The sequence below is a fragment of the Tachysurus vachellii genome, chromosome 20, assembly GCF_030014155.1.
Source record: "Tachysurus vachellii isolate PV-2020 chromosome 20, HZAU_Pvac_v1, whole genome shotgun sequence".
Classification (NCBI taxonomy): domain Eukaryota; kingdom Metazoa; phylum Chordata; class Actinopteri; order Siluriformes; family Bagridae; genus Tachysurus; species Tachysurus vachellii.
In genome coordinates, this window is record NC_083479.1 from 8,342,570 (window position 1) to 8,362,294 (window position 19,725).

The 19,725-nt window shown below is 37.8% G+C and overlaps 2 protein-coding genes across 8 annotated transcripts in view; both read right to left on the reverse strand.

Moving 5' to 3' along the window:
- Positions 1-10: 10 nt before the first annotated feature.
- On the reverse strand, positions 11-3,017 carry cfap298 (cilia and flagella associated protein 298). Of its 2 annotated transcripts, none has more exons than XM_060895795.1 (8): positions 2,967-3,017; positions 2,521-2,681; positions 2,130-2,297; positions 1,979-2,046; positions 1,734-1,892; positions 1,209-1,340; positions 451-546; positions 11-291 (listed from the first exon to the last, which is right to left on the reverse strand). In XM_060895795.1, the coding sequence occupies exons 2-8, from the start codon at positions 2,657-2,659 to the stop codon at positions 181-183; spliced, it is 873 nt and encodes a 290-aa protein (XP_060751778.1). In that variant the 5' UTR covers positions 2,660-2,681; positions 2,967-3,017; the 3' UTR covers positions 11-180. The 2 variants fall into 2 exon arrangements, with proteins under 2 accessions (XP_060751778.1, XP_060751779.1); XM_060895796.1 differs by having other exon boundaries at positions 2,982-3,001.
- Positions 3,018-3,548: 531 nt separating this feature from the next.
- synj1 (synaptojanin 1) overlaps positions 3,549-19,725 on the reverse strand; it is a 30,183-nt gene continuing 14,006 nt past the window's right edge. For 2 of the 6 annotated variants that reach the window (XM_060896633.1, XM_060896637.1), the window contains 17 exons: positions 18,606-18,797; positions 18,406-18,490; positions 17,672-17,812; positions 15,385-15,577; positions 15,105-15,263; positions 14,458-14,614; positions 14,144-14,261; positions 13,566-13,778; positions 13,317-13,395; positions 12,488-12,650; positions 12,200-12,385; positions 11,628-11,759; positions 10,476-10,514; positions 9,786-9,826; positions 9,455-9,644; positions 8,644-8,969; positions 3,549-6,741 (listed from right to left, as the gene is read on the reverse strand). In XM_060896633.1, coding sequence (XP_060752616.1) covers positions 5,968-6,741; positions 8,644-8,969; positions 9,455-9,644; positions 9,786-9,826; positions 10,476-10,514; positions 11,628-11,759; positions 12,200-12,385; positions 12,488-12,650; positions 13,317-13,395; positions 13,566-13,778; positions 14,144-14,261; positions 14,458-14,614; positions 15,105-15,263; positions 15,385-15,577; positions 17,672-17,812; positions 18,406-18,490; positions 18,606-18,797 — 3,188 coding nt within the window. In that variant the 3' untranslated portion in view covers positions 3,549-5,967. Of the gene's footprint in view, positions 6,742-7,341; positions 7,366-8,643; positions 8,970-9,454; positions 9,645-9,785; positions 9,827-10,475; positions 10,515-11,627; positions 11,760-12,199; positions 12,386-12,487; positions 12,651-13,316; positions 13,396-13,565; positions 13,779-14,143; positions 14,262-14,457; positions 14,615-15,104; positions 15,264-15,384; positions 15,578-17,671; positions 17,813-18,405; positions 18,491-18,605; positions 18,798-19,725 lie in introns of all 6 variants that reach the window. The other 4 variants (XM_060896636.1, XM_060896635.1, XM_060896639.1 and 1 more) reach the window with 4 other exon arrangements.

Below are 19,725 nucleotides of genomic sequence, written 5' to 3' on the forward strand. Positions count from 1 at the left end.
AAGACAGGAAAGGTGTTGCATCCTTTATTATAAATGTTCTTGGGGAGCTCAGAGGTGTTCAATTAGTATCAATTTACAACTCATCATCTATATAAAAAGTGAGGATATGGAAGCTTCAAGATTTCATCCAGGTATATAGTCAGAAAAGGTTTCAATAATTGCAAAGTCAATAAGATCCATTTATCTTGGGCCCCATTTGATATTTGCAAGTCCTTGAAATTGTCTCTTTAAAGCCTGCTGGTCTGACCACTCTGACTGTAAATAGGAATCATCATCTGCTTCTTCTAGCTTCTGCAAAGTAAGAAAAATAAATCCTGGTCTCAGAACAGTGGTCAATCAAACAAGAAAGAAGTATTTAAAAACCACATTCAGACAACTTTAACTATGTTGAGTTGGAGATCACACTATTCCTACAACAAACAACAGAAAAAAATGGTACAACAGCCTTACCTTGAGTTCCTCCTGCCTTCTGTAAGAGCATAACATCATCTCTTTCTGCTGGTCCTCACTCATCAGAGGCTCACGTGCTGGCGCCCTCTGGCTTTTCTAAAGTAACAGCAGGTCAGAAAAAAAAAAATCAGGGCCCATATTTATAAAGATTCTAAAAATGATCTATCTCAGAGAGCTCCTAAATTAGCTTACATTTTTCTAACTAGGAATCTTTTCTTAAAAGTGATTCAGGACCAATCTCAGAGCAACTCTGGGCAAGGAAATACAACGTTTATCTTAGAGAGGAGGTGTTGCTAGGTATGACAAATTCTTTTAAAGACTGATTGGTTGTCCAAAAATTAAATTATGGTTTATTATAAGCCTTCTCTGTTAAGATTATTAGAGGCTAAATATCGTGTAGAAATTACGTTTGTGACCGATTATATTAGAGATGCGCTAGGGTTAGAGTACATAACATCTGTATGTTACAAATGTAATGTATATGTAAACATCTCCAACACAGCGCAGAAACTCGAGCCTATTAAAAGTCCTCTTCTTTACTCCTATGACTTCTTGAACTTAAGAGCTCTTTTAACGGTTAAGATGCTTTATGAATAACTTTTATCTTTACTAGAATCTTCTCTTTAATTTTAAGGGGAGATGTGTAAAGTAGAGGCAGTTACACAATACCACCTGAAATTACTGCATGTAATATCTTCAAAAGGAGAAAGTAATATGCTTGGTGACTTGATCTAAGCAGAAACAAGGTCAATGCTCACCTTCTGGATCTTCACGATAATCTTTGTTTTCTCATTTTTTCCAATGTAATCTTGCAGCTTTTTGTCCCAATGCAACTCTTTACCTGCCCACCATAGCTGAGCATTTTTCTCTGGGATCACCTGTAGAGAAGCCTGCAGGACATGCATCATGTTAGAATTTCATTATTTCTTATTTTTATTAGTTATTCCGTAAATAATCATGTGAAATGATCATCAAATTATTTTGTTTATAAACACAGTAACTCCAGACTGCATTTATTAATGTTTCACAGATGAATAAAGGAAATACATTACATATTACTACAGATAATATTCACTTTACATGAAAAAAAAAGGAACCAGTAAAGCAGGAGTACAAAGAGAGTTTTGCCAACTAACTACCAGACAAATTAATTAATATCACATGTTTTCTAATACCTAATAAGATTTAGTGCAAATAACAATAAGATAAATTCTGGATTTATAAAGACTGGGCGGACTCAAAAAAACAAGACAAACAAACAAAAAAATTCAAAATCTATCAACCTGTGTTCCTGCAAGATCTTCCTGATTCTCCAATTCCATTCTGATGGGATCATGAGGTGGCAGGCCCATTGGGTAAACGATCATCACTGCTCCTCGCAACTGATCAAGAGCCTCGTTTACCATGTCCATGGTAACACACACGTTCGCCTGCACTTGTTTCTTGAAATAAAATAAAATAAAAATTGTGTAAACATAATACATAAGCTTTGCAAGCTAAGGAAGCATTAAGTTAGTCCCAAACTTACGTTTGAGATCAATGCTTTGGCTTCTTCCATAGTCTTCTTCAAAACATTCTTCATTTTTTCATTGGGTGCTAAATAGAGAGAAAGGGGAAATTCATTTCAGCTCTTGGATTTAAATTCAAAAAGACATCTTGTGAGCATCGCAGGTGTTTACCATGTCCATTCCTGCGCCCAATTTCATCCTTTCTGAATTCTGCCCCACCACTGGGGACACACGTGACTTCCCATTCATCCCTTATCTTCAGATCTTTGATCTGGTCATCTGTGAGGCCTTGCATGTTGGGGGGAAGCGTGATGCCATGATCAGCAAGTTCAGGAATCTCTGGAGAGGCACACAGAGTATAGATTCACTATGATTAACCCACACTCACACCAGGAGAGCTAGATTTTAGTATTTACAATGCTCAATGGTTACAGGCCTGTTTACTCTAAGAAGCTGGATAGACTGTGTTAGGGTAGTGACAACAATATACACAGGAGTATACATTTACATATAATTCATCAGATATTTCCCTTTCTATCTGCATGGAACAGTATAAACTTACCAGAGCAAATCCTGTCCACCTTCAGCCTGCCATTGTAGACCTGAGTGACCTGCTGAACGAGGGTCTCAATAGAAACATCCACTGTGGTGTTGAACAGAAACTGGCTCTCATGTTCATGTTTAACGTGAAGCTGGACCATGACTACTAATGTGATGTGAAGTCTGGAAAAGATCGTAAATCAGAGCATTTAATGTAGACTAATTAGCTAAACAGCCGAGCACTAGCTAGCTCGACTAGCACACACCGTTGCTTTGCGTTGCCATGGTAACGACCCGTAGTCCCGTCACTAGAAAGTTCTTTTAACCCTTTCTAGCTAACAAAATCTAGTGAAGAGCGTTAAAGCGATTAAAGTAGCATTACATCAAGAATATAGTCTTTATTTGTATTATCAGATATTGCTATAGTTACCAAAACACGCACGATAGCATACTGAGGAAAAAACTTACTCAATCTAAACACACAAACACACACGCGCTCACACGCAGACTGACAACTTCCGGCTCGTGCGACGTCAGAGCGTAACCGTATGTTATGGTATAGAGGCGCCCCCAACATTTATATACCGTATATACAGATCAGAAAGCGAGCAAAGTTTCCTCAAGCTTTAATGGAGCCAAGTTTCATTTAAGTGTAAAATAATTTATTTTAAGAACATAAACCCCACTCTTATTTATCTTAAGAACATATTTCACAGTTTATTTGTTTCCTATTGCTGCACTACCAACTTTTAAACATTTTTATAAGACCTACATTATTTTATATGTAGGTCTTATAAAAATGTTTAAAAGTTGGAAGTGCAGCAATATATATATATTACATTACATAACATTATTCATGTATTAAATTCAAGTGACCATTAAAAAAATATTTAAAAATTATTATTTTTATTATTTTTGTATTTAATATTTATTTTTTCCCAATAATCCTTCACCAGTGCTCTCTGTGAGAGTCTCTGGACTTTGAGAATCTGTTTCAGACTCCATACACAATGTTCTTGTAATGAATAAAACTCAAAGATTACTAATACATTTACATTAATACATTTACATTTATTATTGCATACGTACAACATCAATTACTCCATAGATTTGTGCAATTTGATATGAACTTAAATCACAGGTTGAATACAAATGACTAAAGTGTAGTCATGATTTGTGTGTATACTTACTGTATAGTTACGGTTAACAACACAAGGATCTCTACTACTGAGCGAAACTTTTAAACGTCACCATCACAAAATGAGTTATTAGTTACATATTTGCATGACTTGATTTAATTTGATTTGATTATTAGCTGGTATACAACTGAACAGTACATGTAATGCTAGAATTTTCCAGTGGTTACAATATTTCCAACAGTTGAAATAAAACAAAGAAAAAATGTCCATTCAGTCATATTTTAGAGGGGGTTTGATTTAGAACTGATTTAATAATGGGAATCTCCTTTTTCTTAGGTTGCTTCAATGATAATATTCAAGTTTTGCAATGTCTACATTCTTTACAAAAAAGTGTAGAGTGTACAGTGTGCAAACAACATCTGCTTTATAGATACAGTTTCTGTAGCCCATCTGGTGTACCTGCATGACTTTATGTCCAGTCAGTAAGAAAGCCCTCCATATGCAACAGACAACATGAACAGGATCATACTGAAAGGAAATGACATGTCACAACATTTCAGACAAAACTGAATCTGTCAAAATGAAGTTGCTTGCTTGTCTCCTGTCCGATTGACACCATTTCTTCTCCACAGAATGCCCTCTTGATTTGAACGTCACAGGTTAAGAATTACTAGTATTCGGTTATTCAGCCGTGTAACTAAAGAACGACTGAAATGTGAATAATGAAAAGAGAGCAGTACCAACACCAACACTTCAACAAAGAATGAATGTGGTGTAACAAAACACTGCACAAGTAAAATATGCCAAGAAACTATCAAGAGCAAATCACCAGATCAAAACAATACATATAATACAGTATGGAATGCACAGAAAGTGATATGACCTCCAAACCGGTGATGACACGATCTGCACAGTGAAGGTAACCGACAACACTAGGTATCAATAAGCAAATACTAATTCCATGTAATTGACAGATTTTCCTACTGTGCGTGTTTAAACATGCATAAAGGCGCTGCTTGATTTGTTCTTAGTGGATTCACACAAAGTCAAACTGCTAGGTAATCTTTAAAAAAAAAAACAACAAAAAAACATCACCCCTATCAGCACAGACATACACAGTGCATATATGCAAAGAGAGAGAGAGAGCGGCTGCCAAGACAAGGTATATTATTTCCTAAAACAAAGAACAGAAAGAACCACATTCCCAGTGAAATTGAAATTGAAGTTCCTACTCACTGCGAGCAGAAAAAATGCGAGATTAAGTACACATAGCTTTCTGGGATGGTCAAGGGCACAGATCTTGGCATCAAAGACTAACACCAGAACTTTCTAAAATAAGCACATTCATTAAATGCACAGCAGTTCTGTTGAACGCTTTGGATTATATGAGACAGAAGTGAGAGAACACACACTCGGGTTGAGGGCAGAGGGGAGGGGACTCTGCACTCATGCCACTAAACAGATGCTTTCTGCTTTCTCGAACCTGAAAACTCAAAACTCTGGCTTCAAAGTACATCTGAAGACCTAAAGAATAAGAGCATTTCAGTGCAATATCAGTATGGCAGGTACATATTACAAGCAAATATATAATATATATATATATATATATATATACACACAAATTTAAGACTATTGTACATTTTTTAAACCACACCGAGGCCACACAATACATACATCCACAACTTCTATACTTGAGCATGTTGATCTAGAGAGGAAATAAAAGTGGGCCTGTGTAGAGAAATGATCAGTGTTACACAGTAATAAAAGATATGCATCACTTTGGGGAAAAAATACAGACATTAAACCTAAAAAAAGTCCGGACATTCATTCATAATGAGAGAAACCATAGCAAGGGCTTATAGAGTCACTATGTGCTGTAGCTAAAATTTCAGAGGCTATATTAAAAGGTCTAATAGCTCTCTCTATACAGTGATCAAAATGACATACTGTGCATTCAAGAGACACGTTTTTGCAGCTTGCAATCACTTTAAAATGCTGCACAACCAGACACAAGAAAGTGGTAAAAAAAGGAATAAAACAATTATATTTGATAAGCATCTGAGTGAAGAAAAATAAGATATTGCACAAGAGTTTCACACACAGTTGTGTGTGTAGGTGTATAAGCGTGAGAATGGTCAAATTTAATCTAGGCCTGCTAAAGGTTGAGTGGTTGATTAAGCCGTTGCAGAGAGACATGACTTGAACAGCACACTTGTGTACAATTCACACACATGAATAAGGAATTTCTATAATTTCTATCCCACACACATGCGCGCGCACACGCGCACACACACACACACCTAAACTTCAGCAGAACATTACAATATATATTATCTTTCCATGAACTCAGGGATTAAGGGGTTTCCTGGGGTTGTGTTAGAGTTAGTCCTGTCTGGCAGAGGAGGGGGCAGTGCCGGCAATGCAGATGTGGTAAGGGAAGCCCAGTTACTGTTAGAGTCAAACACAGAAGTGGAGAAGCTGCTTTGGGGCTGCTGGAATGTAGTAGTAGACAAAGGAAGCAGTGGAGGCTTAATCATTGCAGTTGATGCTGGAGGATTTCTTGACCTCATATAGTCTGAATCGTCATCAAAGGTCACCCACTGCTGGACTTTGGGTGGAGGTGGAGCAGAGGCCGGAGGAGCTGGTCTGGAAAAGGAGGACGGCAGAGTTGAAGTATGGCAGAGGGCAGATGCAGCGCTGTGGAGGCCCGGCTTGTCAAAGTCAGGAGTGAGTGAGCGATGCTGTGGTGATGTCATTGTGCCAGTAAATGGGTTGGCGTTCTTGGGTTTAGACTGGACATCAGACAAAAAAGGGTTCGAGGAGACTGGGAGGGTTTCCTGTGAGCGGCTGCGGGAAGGAGGAGGCGGGGCCAGCAATGCTTGCATGGGGTCAGGGGTCAGCATTTGGTTATGGTGGATAAACAGAGGAACTGGAGTGGAATTCAGAGACCGCGAACTTGAGTGGAAGGAGCTGTGATGTGAAGAACTCCTTGGCAGGGATTGGTTGTTTAAGAAGGGAGTAGAGGAGAACAGATCGGAGTTGAGCGGGTCAAAGGGGCTAATTTTCAACTGTGCTTCTCTTTGGATTCCATTTGTTCCATTTGTCTGGAGAGAAAAACACACCAACAAAACCAACTCAAAAGTTACCTTCTGCAGCCTTATTCAATACAAAAACCTTGAGATGAACAGAGATGACTTAAGTATTGATTTGAACATTAGTAATAAAGCCATATTACAGTTACAGTTTTATTAAACCCATGAATGTGTTTATTGTGTGAGACTTTCCTTTTGTTTAATAAAAAGTTGAGCCTCATAGAATAGGAATTATGAATTAAGTGGCTGAAATATATCCATAAAGTCCAGTTTAAAGTTTGCACTAAACAGATGCTCAAAATGACAACTGAAATAACTGACAGAGAAAAGATGGTGACAAAAGACAAAAACTTTTCTTGAACCATCCTCAAAACTCATTGTTTACCTATACAACAGGTAATACTAGTGACACTTTTATAGTTGCCCGTTACTAAGAGGTTCAAGCTAAGTTTTACTACCGAAAATAATAATCCACCTATAAACAACAAAAACATGAAAAAGGGGGAAAAACAACTAGAACATGGAGGACTCTACAATGTATGAGTGCACACTGGGACAAAGGATGATGGTTCTGTGAGCACAAATGCTGAGGCCAGAACTAGCATTAAATACCTTTCAACCTGAGGATTGCTCCTGCTTGAGAGAGAGAAAGATAAACACAAATACAAATACCCATCAGCAAAAGCAAGAAATCACAGAATCACAGAAACAGCAAAGAATAGAGATAAGAAAAGGTGGGAAACCAACAGACAGCCTGCAGTACTGATAGTATAGATGTAAGAATGCATTAGTTAAATGTATAAAGTCTCCTTCTCAAGTCCATTAGCATTTCACAAAAGAAATGACGCAGTAAGTTTATTGTCAACATGATCGAACTCACAGCTGACATGCTGTTTACTTAACCACCAACATTACTACATTTTATTATAAGAAGGAATAATCATGTGGCGGAATGTAATGCATTAATGCTTCCTTTGTAAGACATAGGGCAGTAATGAAAATGGTTTTCTGGCAGCTATCACATACATAATTTATTTAAATGCTGTTAAATACAGTCTTTTTTCTCTATAATGAAATACAGAAAACCTGGCCATTTGGTTTCATTTGTGACATTGTGAGATTTTTGATTTTGTAATAGCAAACCAAATAAAAATTGATCTTTAAAACTTTAAAATTTAATGTGAAAATGTAATCTTTATAGAAAAAGCTGTGTTTTTTCCTCTTTCTTCTGTGATCAATATTTCTGGCTCCATGTACACCTATATCTGGGTTTACTGAGGAGTCTCAGTTTCCTGGATTGGCTATCCTAATTGTAAATGTGTGTGTAAATGCATTGTATGCATGTTGCTCTGTGATGGACCTAAGAGCCCACTAGGGTGTGTTCCTACCTAGAGTGTGTACCCTGGATAGGCTCCAGATCTACTACAACCCTAACCACGATAAATATCCTGAAGATAAATGTATATACTTTGCATGATTTTGGCAGCAAGAGAGGAGTCCAAAAAAGAATAAATATGCTTTAGATAAGTAAAAGGTCTGTACAATGCAATATACAGAAAGAGAAAAGTTTCCTCTTTGATGACAACCAAATGAAATCTATTGAGAGTGATGATAGGAAATCTGGCTCTTATAAGTGAGTCATATTTACCTAAATGCAACTGAATTCTCTTAGTAAATCTTATTCTACCTTCTAATTAACAAAATAATTTAATAATTAACAAAATCTACAAGGGATTACAAATGTACATGAAATCATCCCTGTGTTCATGTCGTGTCTGTGCGTCATTAAAAAAAGATTAATTTTCATGTGAACTGAAAACCACCTCATCTAATGTACTACTACATATAGTACTGTCACCACTAGTATTTTACCAGAACATAAGCCAGATACGTGAATTGTAGGACAGGACTAACCTGAGACTCAGGAGAAGGAGCAGTAGCAGCCTCTGGTGGCAGGGCATGTGAAGAGCGGCTACGGGGCGGTGGTTTGGGTGATGCCAGGCCAGACTGAGGTGGCATGGCTGCAATGGTGCTTGTAGCAGCTGGTTGAGCCTGCAGAGGTGCTGCCGCTGTTGGCACCATAGGTGGGGGAAGCGTAGGTACCATGGGTGGGGGCAGTGTGGGTACCATGGGTGGAGGAAGCGTGGACTGTATTGGTGGCCGAATGGGGGAGATGGCTGGAGGCTGCGCTGGAGAGACCATCTGAGGCCTCATTGGGCCGGGCAATGAGGGAGGAGGTCCTGTAGGGCATAAAAAAAATCCACAGGCCTCTTAGCCTTACTACACCCTAAAGAAAGACTTTTTTTTTTCCATTGCAGGCCAAAGACAGGTCTTAAAGCAGGAATAAAAAGTATGAAAAGATGTTGTTAAAAAATTCTTTGGCAAGCAACAGTGAAACTACAATTATCACGCACCCTTAAAATAATCTAAAATGTAATGACGTAAGAGACTGAATCGATCCATTATGGTGGTTATTAACAACAAGCAAAATCTTAATGTAACCTTGATATACCGAAGATGGATTTCTAAATAACTATGGGCAAGTAAGGTATAAGGAAACTATAGATCATTAATTGAGAGAGTTCATTCCTAAAAACTGAAAGTTTAACAAGAGTGAGAGACCAAAAAAAGAATAGACCAAAAAAAGAGACCAAAATCTTTAACTTGAATCTGTGATATTTTAGCAGCTACTAGGCTCTTCTGTTTGCTGTGATTGTTCACATACCCAGAGGGAGCTCTTCTGGTTTGTTTTGTGTGTTTGAGACAGGTCTTGGGGCTCCAGGGTGGTTATCTGGGGTGGGTCTCGGGGCTCCTGGGTGAACCTCAGCTATGGGCCTGGGAGCTCCAGGGTGGGCAGGAGGTGGTGGTCTGGATTGTGGAGGCACACTGATAACACCTGCCCTTGGGGGGATATTCTGAAATAATATACATATTTTTATGACTTTAGGACGATTTTACTGAGGTGGATTCTTTTGGTCTGGCAAAAACTTCACAACGTTTTAATTTCTTTATCACCACCAAGTGATTTTATATAGTCTTCTTCAAAGTTTACCCACCGGCCTTGAACTACCCGGAGCTCCTGTAGACTGGCCTCTTCCTGAAAAACAGCAGGAATCATGCTTACACTTAAAAGCACACTTGAAACAAAAAAATGTTTCATTACTCTGGTCATACTATCCATGGCTTTAGCTTTAGTACCCCTTCTGCTCTCTAACCCTGTTTCTTCATGTTTGACCGTATCCTCACAAAGCCACAATTTTCATCTGTATAACTTTCTGAGCCAACAAAAAGCCTGAGAAGGTCTTTGATGTAAACACGAACATCAGGATCCACTGTATGCAGAAGTTGCTGCAGTGAGTGCTCTCATCCCACAGCAATCTCCTCCACCCTCCTTGACTCACCTCTGCCTGATCAACAGGGGGTCAAACACAGTACAACCAGATCCAGCTATCTGGCCAAATGTGGAGCCAAATCCCTGTACCATTCTCACACGCAGGCACATACTCCCTTTCCCAAGCACCTTAAATGACTAGCAGGGCCAGTAGGAGGAAGCCAGACACCAGCCTGGCAGTGAGTTATGCCCACTAGGTGACTACCAGATACCTAATTTCCCCAAGCACCTTTTGTTCCATTAGACAACCATTGATCATTGTATTAAGACTAGTAACTGATCATAGCATTAAGATTTGGATGTGTTTTCTGTATCTGTATAAAAGAACTGATATTCAATCTGTGCACTTACTTACCAGCAACATCTGCTCTGGGTAAAGCAGGGCTTTTTTGTCCTTCGCAGCATGGAGGATTAAGTGATTTATATTAGTCTCAGTTTCAGTGCATTCTTAAACTACACATTTATTATACTGTGTTTCCAAGCCCCATGACTTAACTGAAAAATTACCCCATCAAAAAATGTAACCAACTACAAATACATTATTTGTAATAAACAGATGCAAATATAGACAGAAATAGAAGATGCACTATTTTTCACACAGGAAATCGGTTTTGATCAGATGTGCACTGATAGTGGGACAGCAATAGACACAAGAGGAAAAAGTGAAACCTTATATTGCAGACAGGTGGAAACAAAAATAATAGCTCTGAGCAGGATTTTAATGCTGTCAGAGCAATGTCTCACACAATACTGAAAGTGCTGGCATTCTTACAACTGTATCTTCCACTGTTTTAGGGTGAATGATAGTAGGGTTCAAATTAAAAGCATTAATATTTAGGTAAAAAAAATAATAATAAATAAATAAATAACCCTTCCTGTTTATACCATTTTAAGAATAATGACAGATATGGATTTTAGACAGACGCCCTTAGTATCCGTCTAAGTCTGATTGAAAATTATTGTGTTTGAAGCAGTTGTCTATTGCTACGTCACACCTCGTCTAAGCTCTCACTGCAGAATTAAGAGTTCATGCACAAATAAAACTGATCCTGAAAAACAAAAAAAAAGATTTGCTGTATAAAAACTAAGCAAATTCATTTCGAAAGTGCATGAACTCCTCATTTCTAGTTTAACAATGACAGAAAAAACAGCGAATAGTGGCATACTCTATAGAACTAATTACATTTTTGTAATTACCTTCAATTTCACTCAAACCAACTAGATTTAGAGGTTCTGCAAAGCCTTCAAACAAGAATTTATATTGAAAAAAAAAGCCAGAGGCTGATAACAGAAGAAATATTTCTAAAACAAGAGGGAATTTGATAACAGTAACCTAAAATGTGCACATTTACCCAGTTATAATACATCAATTGTAATCAACAGTAATGCGTCCCAAACACAAGCTGCTTACATTAAACCAAAGGATGTGCTAGAGAGATTTAATATTTAGATGTAATATTTACTTTACTAAAAAGAATAAATTTAGTATTAGGTCAGGCTGCTTTACCTGATGGAGGTGGGGGGCGCTGTGGAGGTGCAGGTCTGGCAGGCGGAGCATTGGGTCGTGGGGGAGGAGGGCGTTTCGGTTCCAGTCCTTGTGATGAAGAAGCTCCTAGCATTTGACTTTCCATTGGAATAACTGCGAAAAACAATAAATGATAATTACCATGAATACCGAGCTCCACCATCATCATTAACATAAACATATGCTTTTGCGTGACATGCAGCAGTAAAGAGACACAGCAAAAGCTTTCCCAGCTTTAAAACCTACAGCACACATTTTCAACACATCTGTGGCACCTCTAAAAGCTTCATTCTTTACCTTCCTGCTCCCTCCTACATGTGATCGGGCTGAGATCGCCTTTCAGCCACAGTGAAATAGAATAAAATCAATACATTGACAGAAAAAGTAAGAATACAAATACAATATATTAGCAGAAATACTATAATTAAATGCAATTTTTCGTCTTAAATTCACAATTTTGTGACAAAAATCTGTTTCTTAAAAATAGAACCAAAGTAAATGTTAAGGGAAAATGTGAGCAGCATTTCAGTTTTTGCATAACACAGGTTTTCTACCTTGTGGGGGTCCGGCTGTGCGCGGAAAAGCTCTGCTCGGCCTGCAGGGGGGTGCGGGTTCTCCGTGAGTCGGTGAGGAGCATGGGCTTGAGCGTGGTGAAGGTAATGGGGAAATACCAACATCCATACCAGCCCCAGGCTGCAGGTGCTGAGGAAGAATATTCTCCACCTCCTCATCCACATCGCCTTCAAAACAAAAACAGTGTCAAGGGTGAATTCTGATTACTTAAAACCCACTGTCTCAGGTGTTATGGTTTTATTAAAAGCCATGATCATGACCAGACATACCCTCCATGTCAAACTCGTCTCCCATTTCATTATCCTCTGCGAGCAGTGTGGAGCTTGCAGACGTGGGGATGCTGCCACAGATCCTCTCTACACTCATCTCCTCTTCCAGACTCTTAATCCAGCCAGGGCTCTTCAGCTGGATGTCTATGATTTTCCCCATCACCTGAGTAAATAGTGAGAAAGGTTACACATAAGTAAACAATTCCTAATTAAACTTTAACAGCAACTGGAATTATCTGAATATCTACAATGCTGACAGACCATTAAATATAAAAAACAAACACTACAATAGCATAAATCATTTTCAGAGGCAAAGCAAATGAATGATTTGATGCCATATTAATTGTGACCTGATGGTTCTTACAGTAGGAAAACCTGTCTAAATCATGCAGTGCCTAGTCAATTCAGGATTTCCAGTAGATCTTTTTGTAACTGTTTGATTTTGCTGAGGCTTTTTCTAAATTTGGGCTGCAAATTTTTTTTTTATTTTATTTTTGCACAAAACTACCTGAAGATTTTAGATGATTTTAATCTACTTCCAGTGTAAAACATACATAATTACTTTCTATGATAGCTGTACACGACGTGTCCCAAATCTGTAGAATACTGTGGTAATTTTCCAAAATTCCAAGCACCAAGTTGAGTATTGTGGAGTTTTCTTGATTCTGTGTTTATTTCTAAGTGCTAATCACTGAGTGCTAAGTAGCCCCTGGTATTTTAAGGTATTAAATGTTGCGTCATTGAAATTAAAATTTGTACAGTATTGGAATTAAGTGTAGATTCAGCCGAACAATTATTTATCCTTAACAATTAAAATCCTGTTACTTACAGTGGAGGCACTGTAGTGAAGTGCAGCCAGGGCTGAGTATCCTTCCAAAAATGTCACCCACATCTTTTCGTCCACAAACCTGTTTAAATGATTGCAATTAAAACAAAAGGCTTTAAAAATGATAACGGCTAATAACGCCACTTTAAAAATAGTCAAAATACTTCATTTGATTAACAAGCTTAAAAAAAGAGTAGCAGTAAAATAGATCCCCATTAACATATTATTAGTTAGAATCCCAACAAAACTCACCTGATCAGAATGACCTCGCCACAGTTAGCAAACTTGTCCAGCAGCTCGTCTATCAGAGCATCATCAAAGTAATCATCAGGGCCTGAACTGCACAGAGACACTAGTATAGTGCCATCAGGTGGACCTTGTTGGGCGATCACATCTTTGTACACCTGATGCCGTGCTTCTGGGTCCACTTCAAGAATATCCACATCAATGAGAGCCACCACGGGCCTGAAGGAGACAGACACAATATAAACGATTACCAAAAAACACTTTGAAATGGTTTTCTATATATAGATTAGACTTAAAAACATTGAAACTGGATTAAAATACATGGTATCAGAAAACAGCTAAATCTACCTACTGTCATTTATTATTTTCCTATTTAAATCCATAAGGGGACTGAATGCTTCTAAATGCTTTTAATAGATGTTTATGTAAGTGGTAAATAATCAGTGAAAAAGAGAATATTATTTTATTATTTTATGAAGTCATAGAATCAAAAGCATAGCTTTTTCACACATTTAAAATCTTTGAAATAAAGGATTTGGTGCCTTGTATAGTTTAATATATAAACACCAAGGATTTAGCTGTACCTGTGGTCTGAGGTCTTGAGCTCAGCTCTGCTGTAGTACTTTAGTTCACCAGGGACCCACATGTGCTGATCTTCCTCTTCTACTGGAGCTCCTACTACATTCAGCCCCAACTCCTCAGCTACACACACACACACACACACACACAGGCACGCATGCACACACAAGTGTGCACATACACATACGCAGGCACACACACACGCATGTGCACAGGTACACGCACACACAAATACACAGTACAGCCATGAGTACAGTATAGCCTGCTTTAAACTGAAAAACACAAGAACAAGGAGATAAAATATAAACAGCACTCCCACCAATCTTATGAAAGTTCCATTTTCTCCTCTTCCAGAGCACCCGATCGGTCCATGCAGGTGTACGGCATTTCTCACTCGTGTCGTAGTCATCAGAAAAAAGATCATATTTGTAGGTAGGTGCAAAATCCAACTTTCCTTCAATAAAGCCCTTGAATACCTGTTGTAATGAGAAATATTTGCCTTAGAGATCTTAGTCTACTTGATTCATGAAATAATTTTTTTACTCATACAGTTAAAAGCTAACATTTTATCATTCACACATTTATCTTCAGATAGCTGCTCTGGGTTGTAGCGGATTTGGAGCCTATCCTGGTAACCCTGGGTGTACCGTGGAAATACACACAAACACAATTAACTACATCTAGGCCCAAGTTAGCATAGCCAATTCACCTACTATAGTATATTTTTGCGTGGTCAGAGGAAACCAGAGAACCTGGAGGAAACATGGGAACATGCAAAACACTATATAAACAGTAACTTGAGCTAGTATTGAGCCAGGGACCCTGGAGGTCTAAGGTGGAAACACTGACACTGATCTTTCTGTACAGTTATAAAAATAAATATAATAAAACAACTATTTTAATAAACAGTACACTTTACTGAGAATGCACCATACAATCTACTTTTATAGATGAATTCTTTATTACATTGCCTGCATTCTTCTGTTCCACAAGCTGGTCCCCAGCGATGAGAGAATCCCAGTTCTGCTGCCTGATCAGCTCTTTTACCTCCTCATTTGGCAGGTTGATGCGATAGTTAAAGTCCCCACACCAGAACACATAATCATGTGAGTAGAGCAGACGACCCTGTGCACAATGACAAAACCTTTTTGAATAAATTGTGGTAAAGGTTTATTTATTTTAATCTAAATAATGTTTGACTGCTTGCATTGATGTGAAATAAATAAATAAATAAATAAATAGCTACCATAGGGAATGACAGCCTGCGAGTGATCTCATTGTAGTCATCATTTCTTTCCTTGACCTGCGATTGGCCGGCAGCAAAATGCGAGCAAACAAAGCAGATACTGGTAGTGTGGAAGAGCATTCGGATAGCCACACCCCCTTTGTTCCCAGTGGCACCACCCATGCCGGTCTTGACTGTATCTACCGCAACATCTCTGTTCAAAAATGAGAAGAATTTTTATTGTTACAGAATTGCATTATATTTTCTGTGTTAACCATCAACAGTCGATGAAGTATGCTAAGGTGGTGACTGGTAAATAAATCTAGAGCCAAAAATGACTTGCAACTCTTTAAATATCTCTATATAATGTTGATATACAGTAGACAGGTGTCTAGTGTTAATTTCGTCACCTATTTTTAATGTAGTCTTAGTCTTGTGCCAAATGTCCTTGTTAGTTTTAGTCATATTTAGTCATTCACATATCTTTTTTTGTTAGTCAACTTCAACGTCAAGTTTTAGTCGACTAAAAGTCCCGTCATTTTAGTCTAGTTTTAGTCAAAAGAAAACTCAAGGTATCTTAGTCAAGTTTTAGTCGACTAAAGGTCTTTTAATTTTAGTCTAGTTTTAGTCAAAAAATTGTAGTCTTTTTTAAAAATAACACATTATTACTGAGATTATTACTGATAAACATTTCAGTAAAAAAAGTTTTTCACATCTCTCAAACATTGGTTAAATGTCATAATTACCTGACAAAATACACTTGTTGAATGATTTTTGTTGAATGCAAATGTTAAATGTTTCAATTTCTGATTTAGGAGACACATTCACAAATGATTAGCCTGTTCTGAAGAGTATTTTATTTTAAACAACACAATTCAAAAGCTGGGGCCCAACAGACTCCGACTGACAACTTAAGTTACAAAGGTTTTTTAAACTGTTTTGGTCGTCTTGTGTCTCATGTTTCTGTTCAAATCAGAAATAAAATAAATATACTCAGAAAAACTGAAAAGAATAGGCCTACGTTACTGTTACTGTAAATACAACCTATTTACAGTCCGCGAATCACAGAAGTATCAGTGAGAAGTTGAGAACACTCGTTTAAACAGTGCATACACTCGAACTTGACTGCACATCACATTTTTACTTTATTCATGCTTTTAATCGTAATGCAAAGACCGGTCATCGGGAGATAAGCTGTCATGTACAATAAAAGAGCCTGCGCAGCGACAGGTAATATAATTTAACACAAAAAGCCACCTAGACGGTGGACTTGCACTCAGGATTGTTTATTTTTTTTTGAGCGGCGTGTGGACGAATTCTTTCTTGAGCAACAGCGCGAAGCCGCGAACTCGTTCTGAATATTTTAAAGGCGTAACAGCTGATGAAAAAGCAGAGACAACTGTAGATGAAAATGAAGAGAGATTTTATCTTAGTTTTTATTTTATACAAAACATTTTCGTCTCGTCTTTTTTCGTCAACAATAATGCATGTTAATTTAGTCTTAGTCAGCGTTTTTGTACAGTGGTGCAGTCTTGTCCTCGTCTCGTCTCAGTCATGAAAAAAAGGTTGTTGACGAACATATTTCGTCTCGTCTGTCGAAATTAACACTACAGGTGACAAATTAAAGACAATTAAAACCAACATCAAGTGAAATTAAGTTTAATAAGGTATTAGGCCACAACATGCCATTGGTCAATGTGCCTCGGCATAGATTGGAAAATTCTAAATTCGCCTCAGTAGGTGTTTTGATGTTAATGGTGGCGTAGAGTGGACTCGGACACTTTTATTTGACTAAAATCTCCCACTGGTGGTCCACTGGGTTTATATCTGACTTTGTATAGGAGAAATTTGTAAATCTACAGTTATTGATCGCAGCCTGTGTATTATAACGTTTATAGTATTTAACTTTGCAGACACACTTATTCAGAGTGAAATACTTTTGTCTAATTTGTACAACTAAGCTGAGATATAGCTATTATAACAGTTTAAACACAGAGCTAACTCCCTTTATACATCCTTCAACGGGAAAGGACAACCACTTATATAATATCTGATGAGCAGTGGTCATGGTGATTCCTTTCCAGTGACAAAGTAAAGGACTTTGTATAGCATTGGACAGGCTGCAGTTGGCAATTGCATACACAACAGTGGTCAAAGTGGTAGGTTTACATGATGAAATAGCCAGTGAATGTAGCTAGTACACAGTATCCATTACCAGGATAGGCAAGTTTTGTAATTGCTCTGGCAACATGACCTTCTACAGTCTATAATAAAATTATGAATCCAAGCCAAGACCAGTTGAGTATACCTGATAAAAGCAGCATGCTGGGGCCGAATGAAGATGAACAAGCAGACTCCCACCAGCTGCTCTGAGGCCAGGAGCACATATTTATGATCCCGAGAGATACTCTTCTGCAACTCTGCTGCCCACAGCTTCTGATTGGTGGTGCTTTAGAGAAAGAGAATCATATTTAGTGATAGTTCACTTAAAAATGTCATCATATTTTACCATTAGTTTATAAAGGTTACTAGACCCTTTTTTTATTTTTTTTTTATTTATAAAGATACACATTGTGGTGATTTCTCATGTCTGTTTTAGTAAAAGTAATGCTGTCTCTGCACTCCAGGAATATTCAATGTGCAGCAACCCCTGAAGAGCAGACTACAGTTATATTTGGTGGGAACAGGTGAACTGGCTATTACTTTAATGCAGAATATCTCTTTAAATTGGTCTTGGTGAAGCAGCTGATGGAACAAGTAAGAAAATGGAGATTGTAACAGCCCAAAGGCAAAAATGTTTTTAGAACATTTTACGTTTATTGTCTTGAAAAAAAAATGTAAAGATTTTTCTTGAGCTGTAATGATAACTCGTTTTCTTTCCTTTTCTCTTCCTTTTGCTGCTCGCAGCCACTCAGGGCAAGTCTGGGAAGAGCAGTAATGTCTTCTTAATGTAAATGTAATGGTATTTAAAAAATTTATAAGTGGTCCAAATTTTTGAAATAAAGGGTAGGTTTAGAAATAAAGGGACTGTAGGTTTCATACCTTGCGCTGACTATGTTGCCAGCATTCAGCTCCACCATTTCCTCAAAGCCAATGGCAAAGATGTCTGCAGGCGGGGATCTACTGTCTGAGATATAAAGCAATCATTCAGGAATTTCAGCACAATACGCAGTTTATTGGATATTCATCAAAATTGTCATTAACATGCAAGCTGAGAAAGTGTCTATGATGTAGTGACTCACCTTGAAATTCGGGGTGGCCTGCTTTTTTTGGTGCGTCTAGCAGCCAGTCGTTGAGGGTCTGATTCCGAAACGCGATGCTACGGAACTGTTTGCCTCCATTGACGTTCCATGTCCCGACACACACACGGATATTTTTAGGCCGAGTGTATTTGTGGTGGTTCTGACACATACCCAGCAACACTCTGGGAGATGCTAAACCCCAAAAAGATCAGCAAAGTAGCTAAATAAACGGTAGTCACTGCATCTCCAACATGAGAGAAATTACATGAAATAAATAGGGAACATATGGTTGTTAAACATATATGTCTAAGTGTAAAAAAGGTGGAGGATATGAGAACACTTTCACATGGCTGCTCAAAGTGGAATAACGCTTCACAATGTCTTATATGATCTGTATATTTACAGATATGTGCAGAACCTCTAGCTGGAAAACAGAAATACAACTGTTTTAATGTAGGTTTGTGTTTGTGCTATGTAAGTCTCCTAAGTAGCTGTTTGAGTACCTATGAATTATCCTATAAGTAGGGTTGCAAAATTCTGGGAATTTTCCAGGCTGGAAACTTTCAATGGGAATTAACGGGAATATATGGGAATTAACAGGAATATATAGGAATTAACCGGAATATATACTGGGAATTTTAAAAAATGCAGAGTTGCCTATAACAAGGAACTTAAATGTAGTTAAAAAAAAATATTGCAGCATAATTGTGTTTAAAACAACAAGATTGAATGCAAATTAAGTACTCTTATTTTGTACCCTGCATTCCTCGGTCACTTGCACACACCACACTGCTTACTGGAAGGCCATCGAGGCCAAACCCCCTGCATGTACTTGCATTCTTCCATAACATGCACAGTAACACTTTATTTTAGGGTCATTTAACCAGTTGCTTATTAGCATGAATATTAATAGAATATTGGCTATTTATTAGTACTTATTAAGCACAAATTAATGCCTTATTCTGCATTACCTTATTCTACATTCTTAATAGTACCACATGCAATGTTACCACATGCACAGATAATTTGAGGACCCTCCCCCACACACTCACTCCCCCGAAATAAAAAATCCTCTATAAAATAATGTTTATTACAATTAAGTTTATGTTTATTACAAGCA

Bases quoted from the DNA above. Each gene is read 5' to 3' on its own strand.
- cfap298 (XM_060895795.1), bottom strand. From the start codon at position 2,659: ATGGTCCAGCTTCACGTTAAACATGAACATGAGAGCCAGTTTCTGTTC. The intron at 1,893-1,978 runs GTAAGTTTGGGA...TTTTATTTCAAG, and splicing joins CCAAAGCATTGATCTCAAAC to AAACAAGTGCAGGCGAACGT. The intron at 292-450 runs GTAAGGCTGTTG...CTTACTTTGCAG, and splicing joins GAAGGCAGGAGGAACTCAAG to AAGCTAGAAGAAGCAGATGA.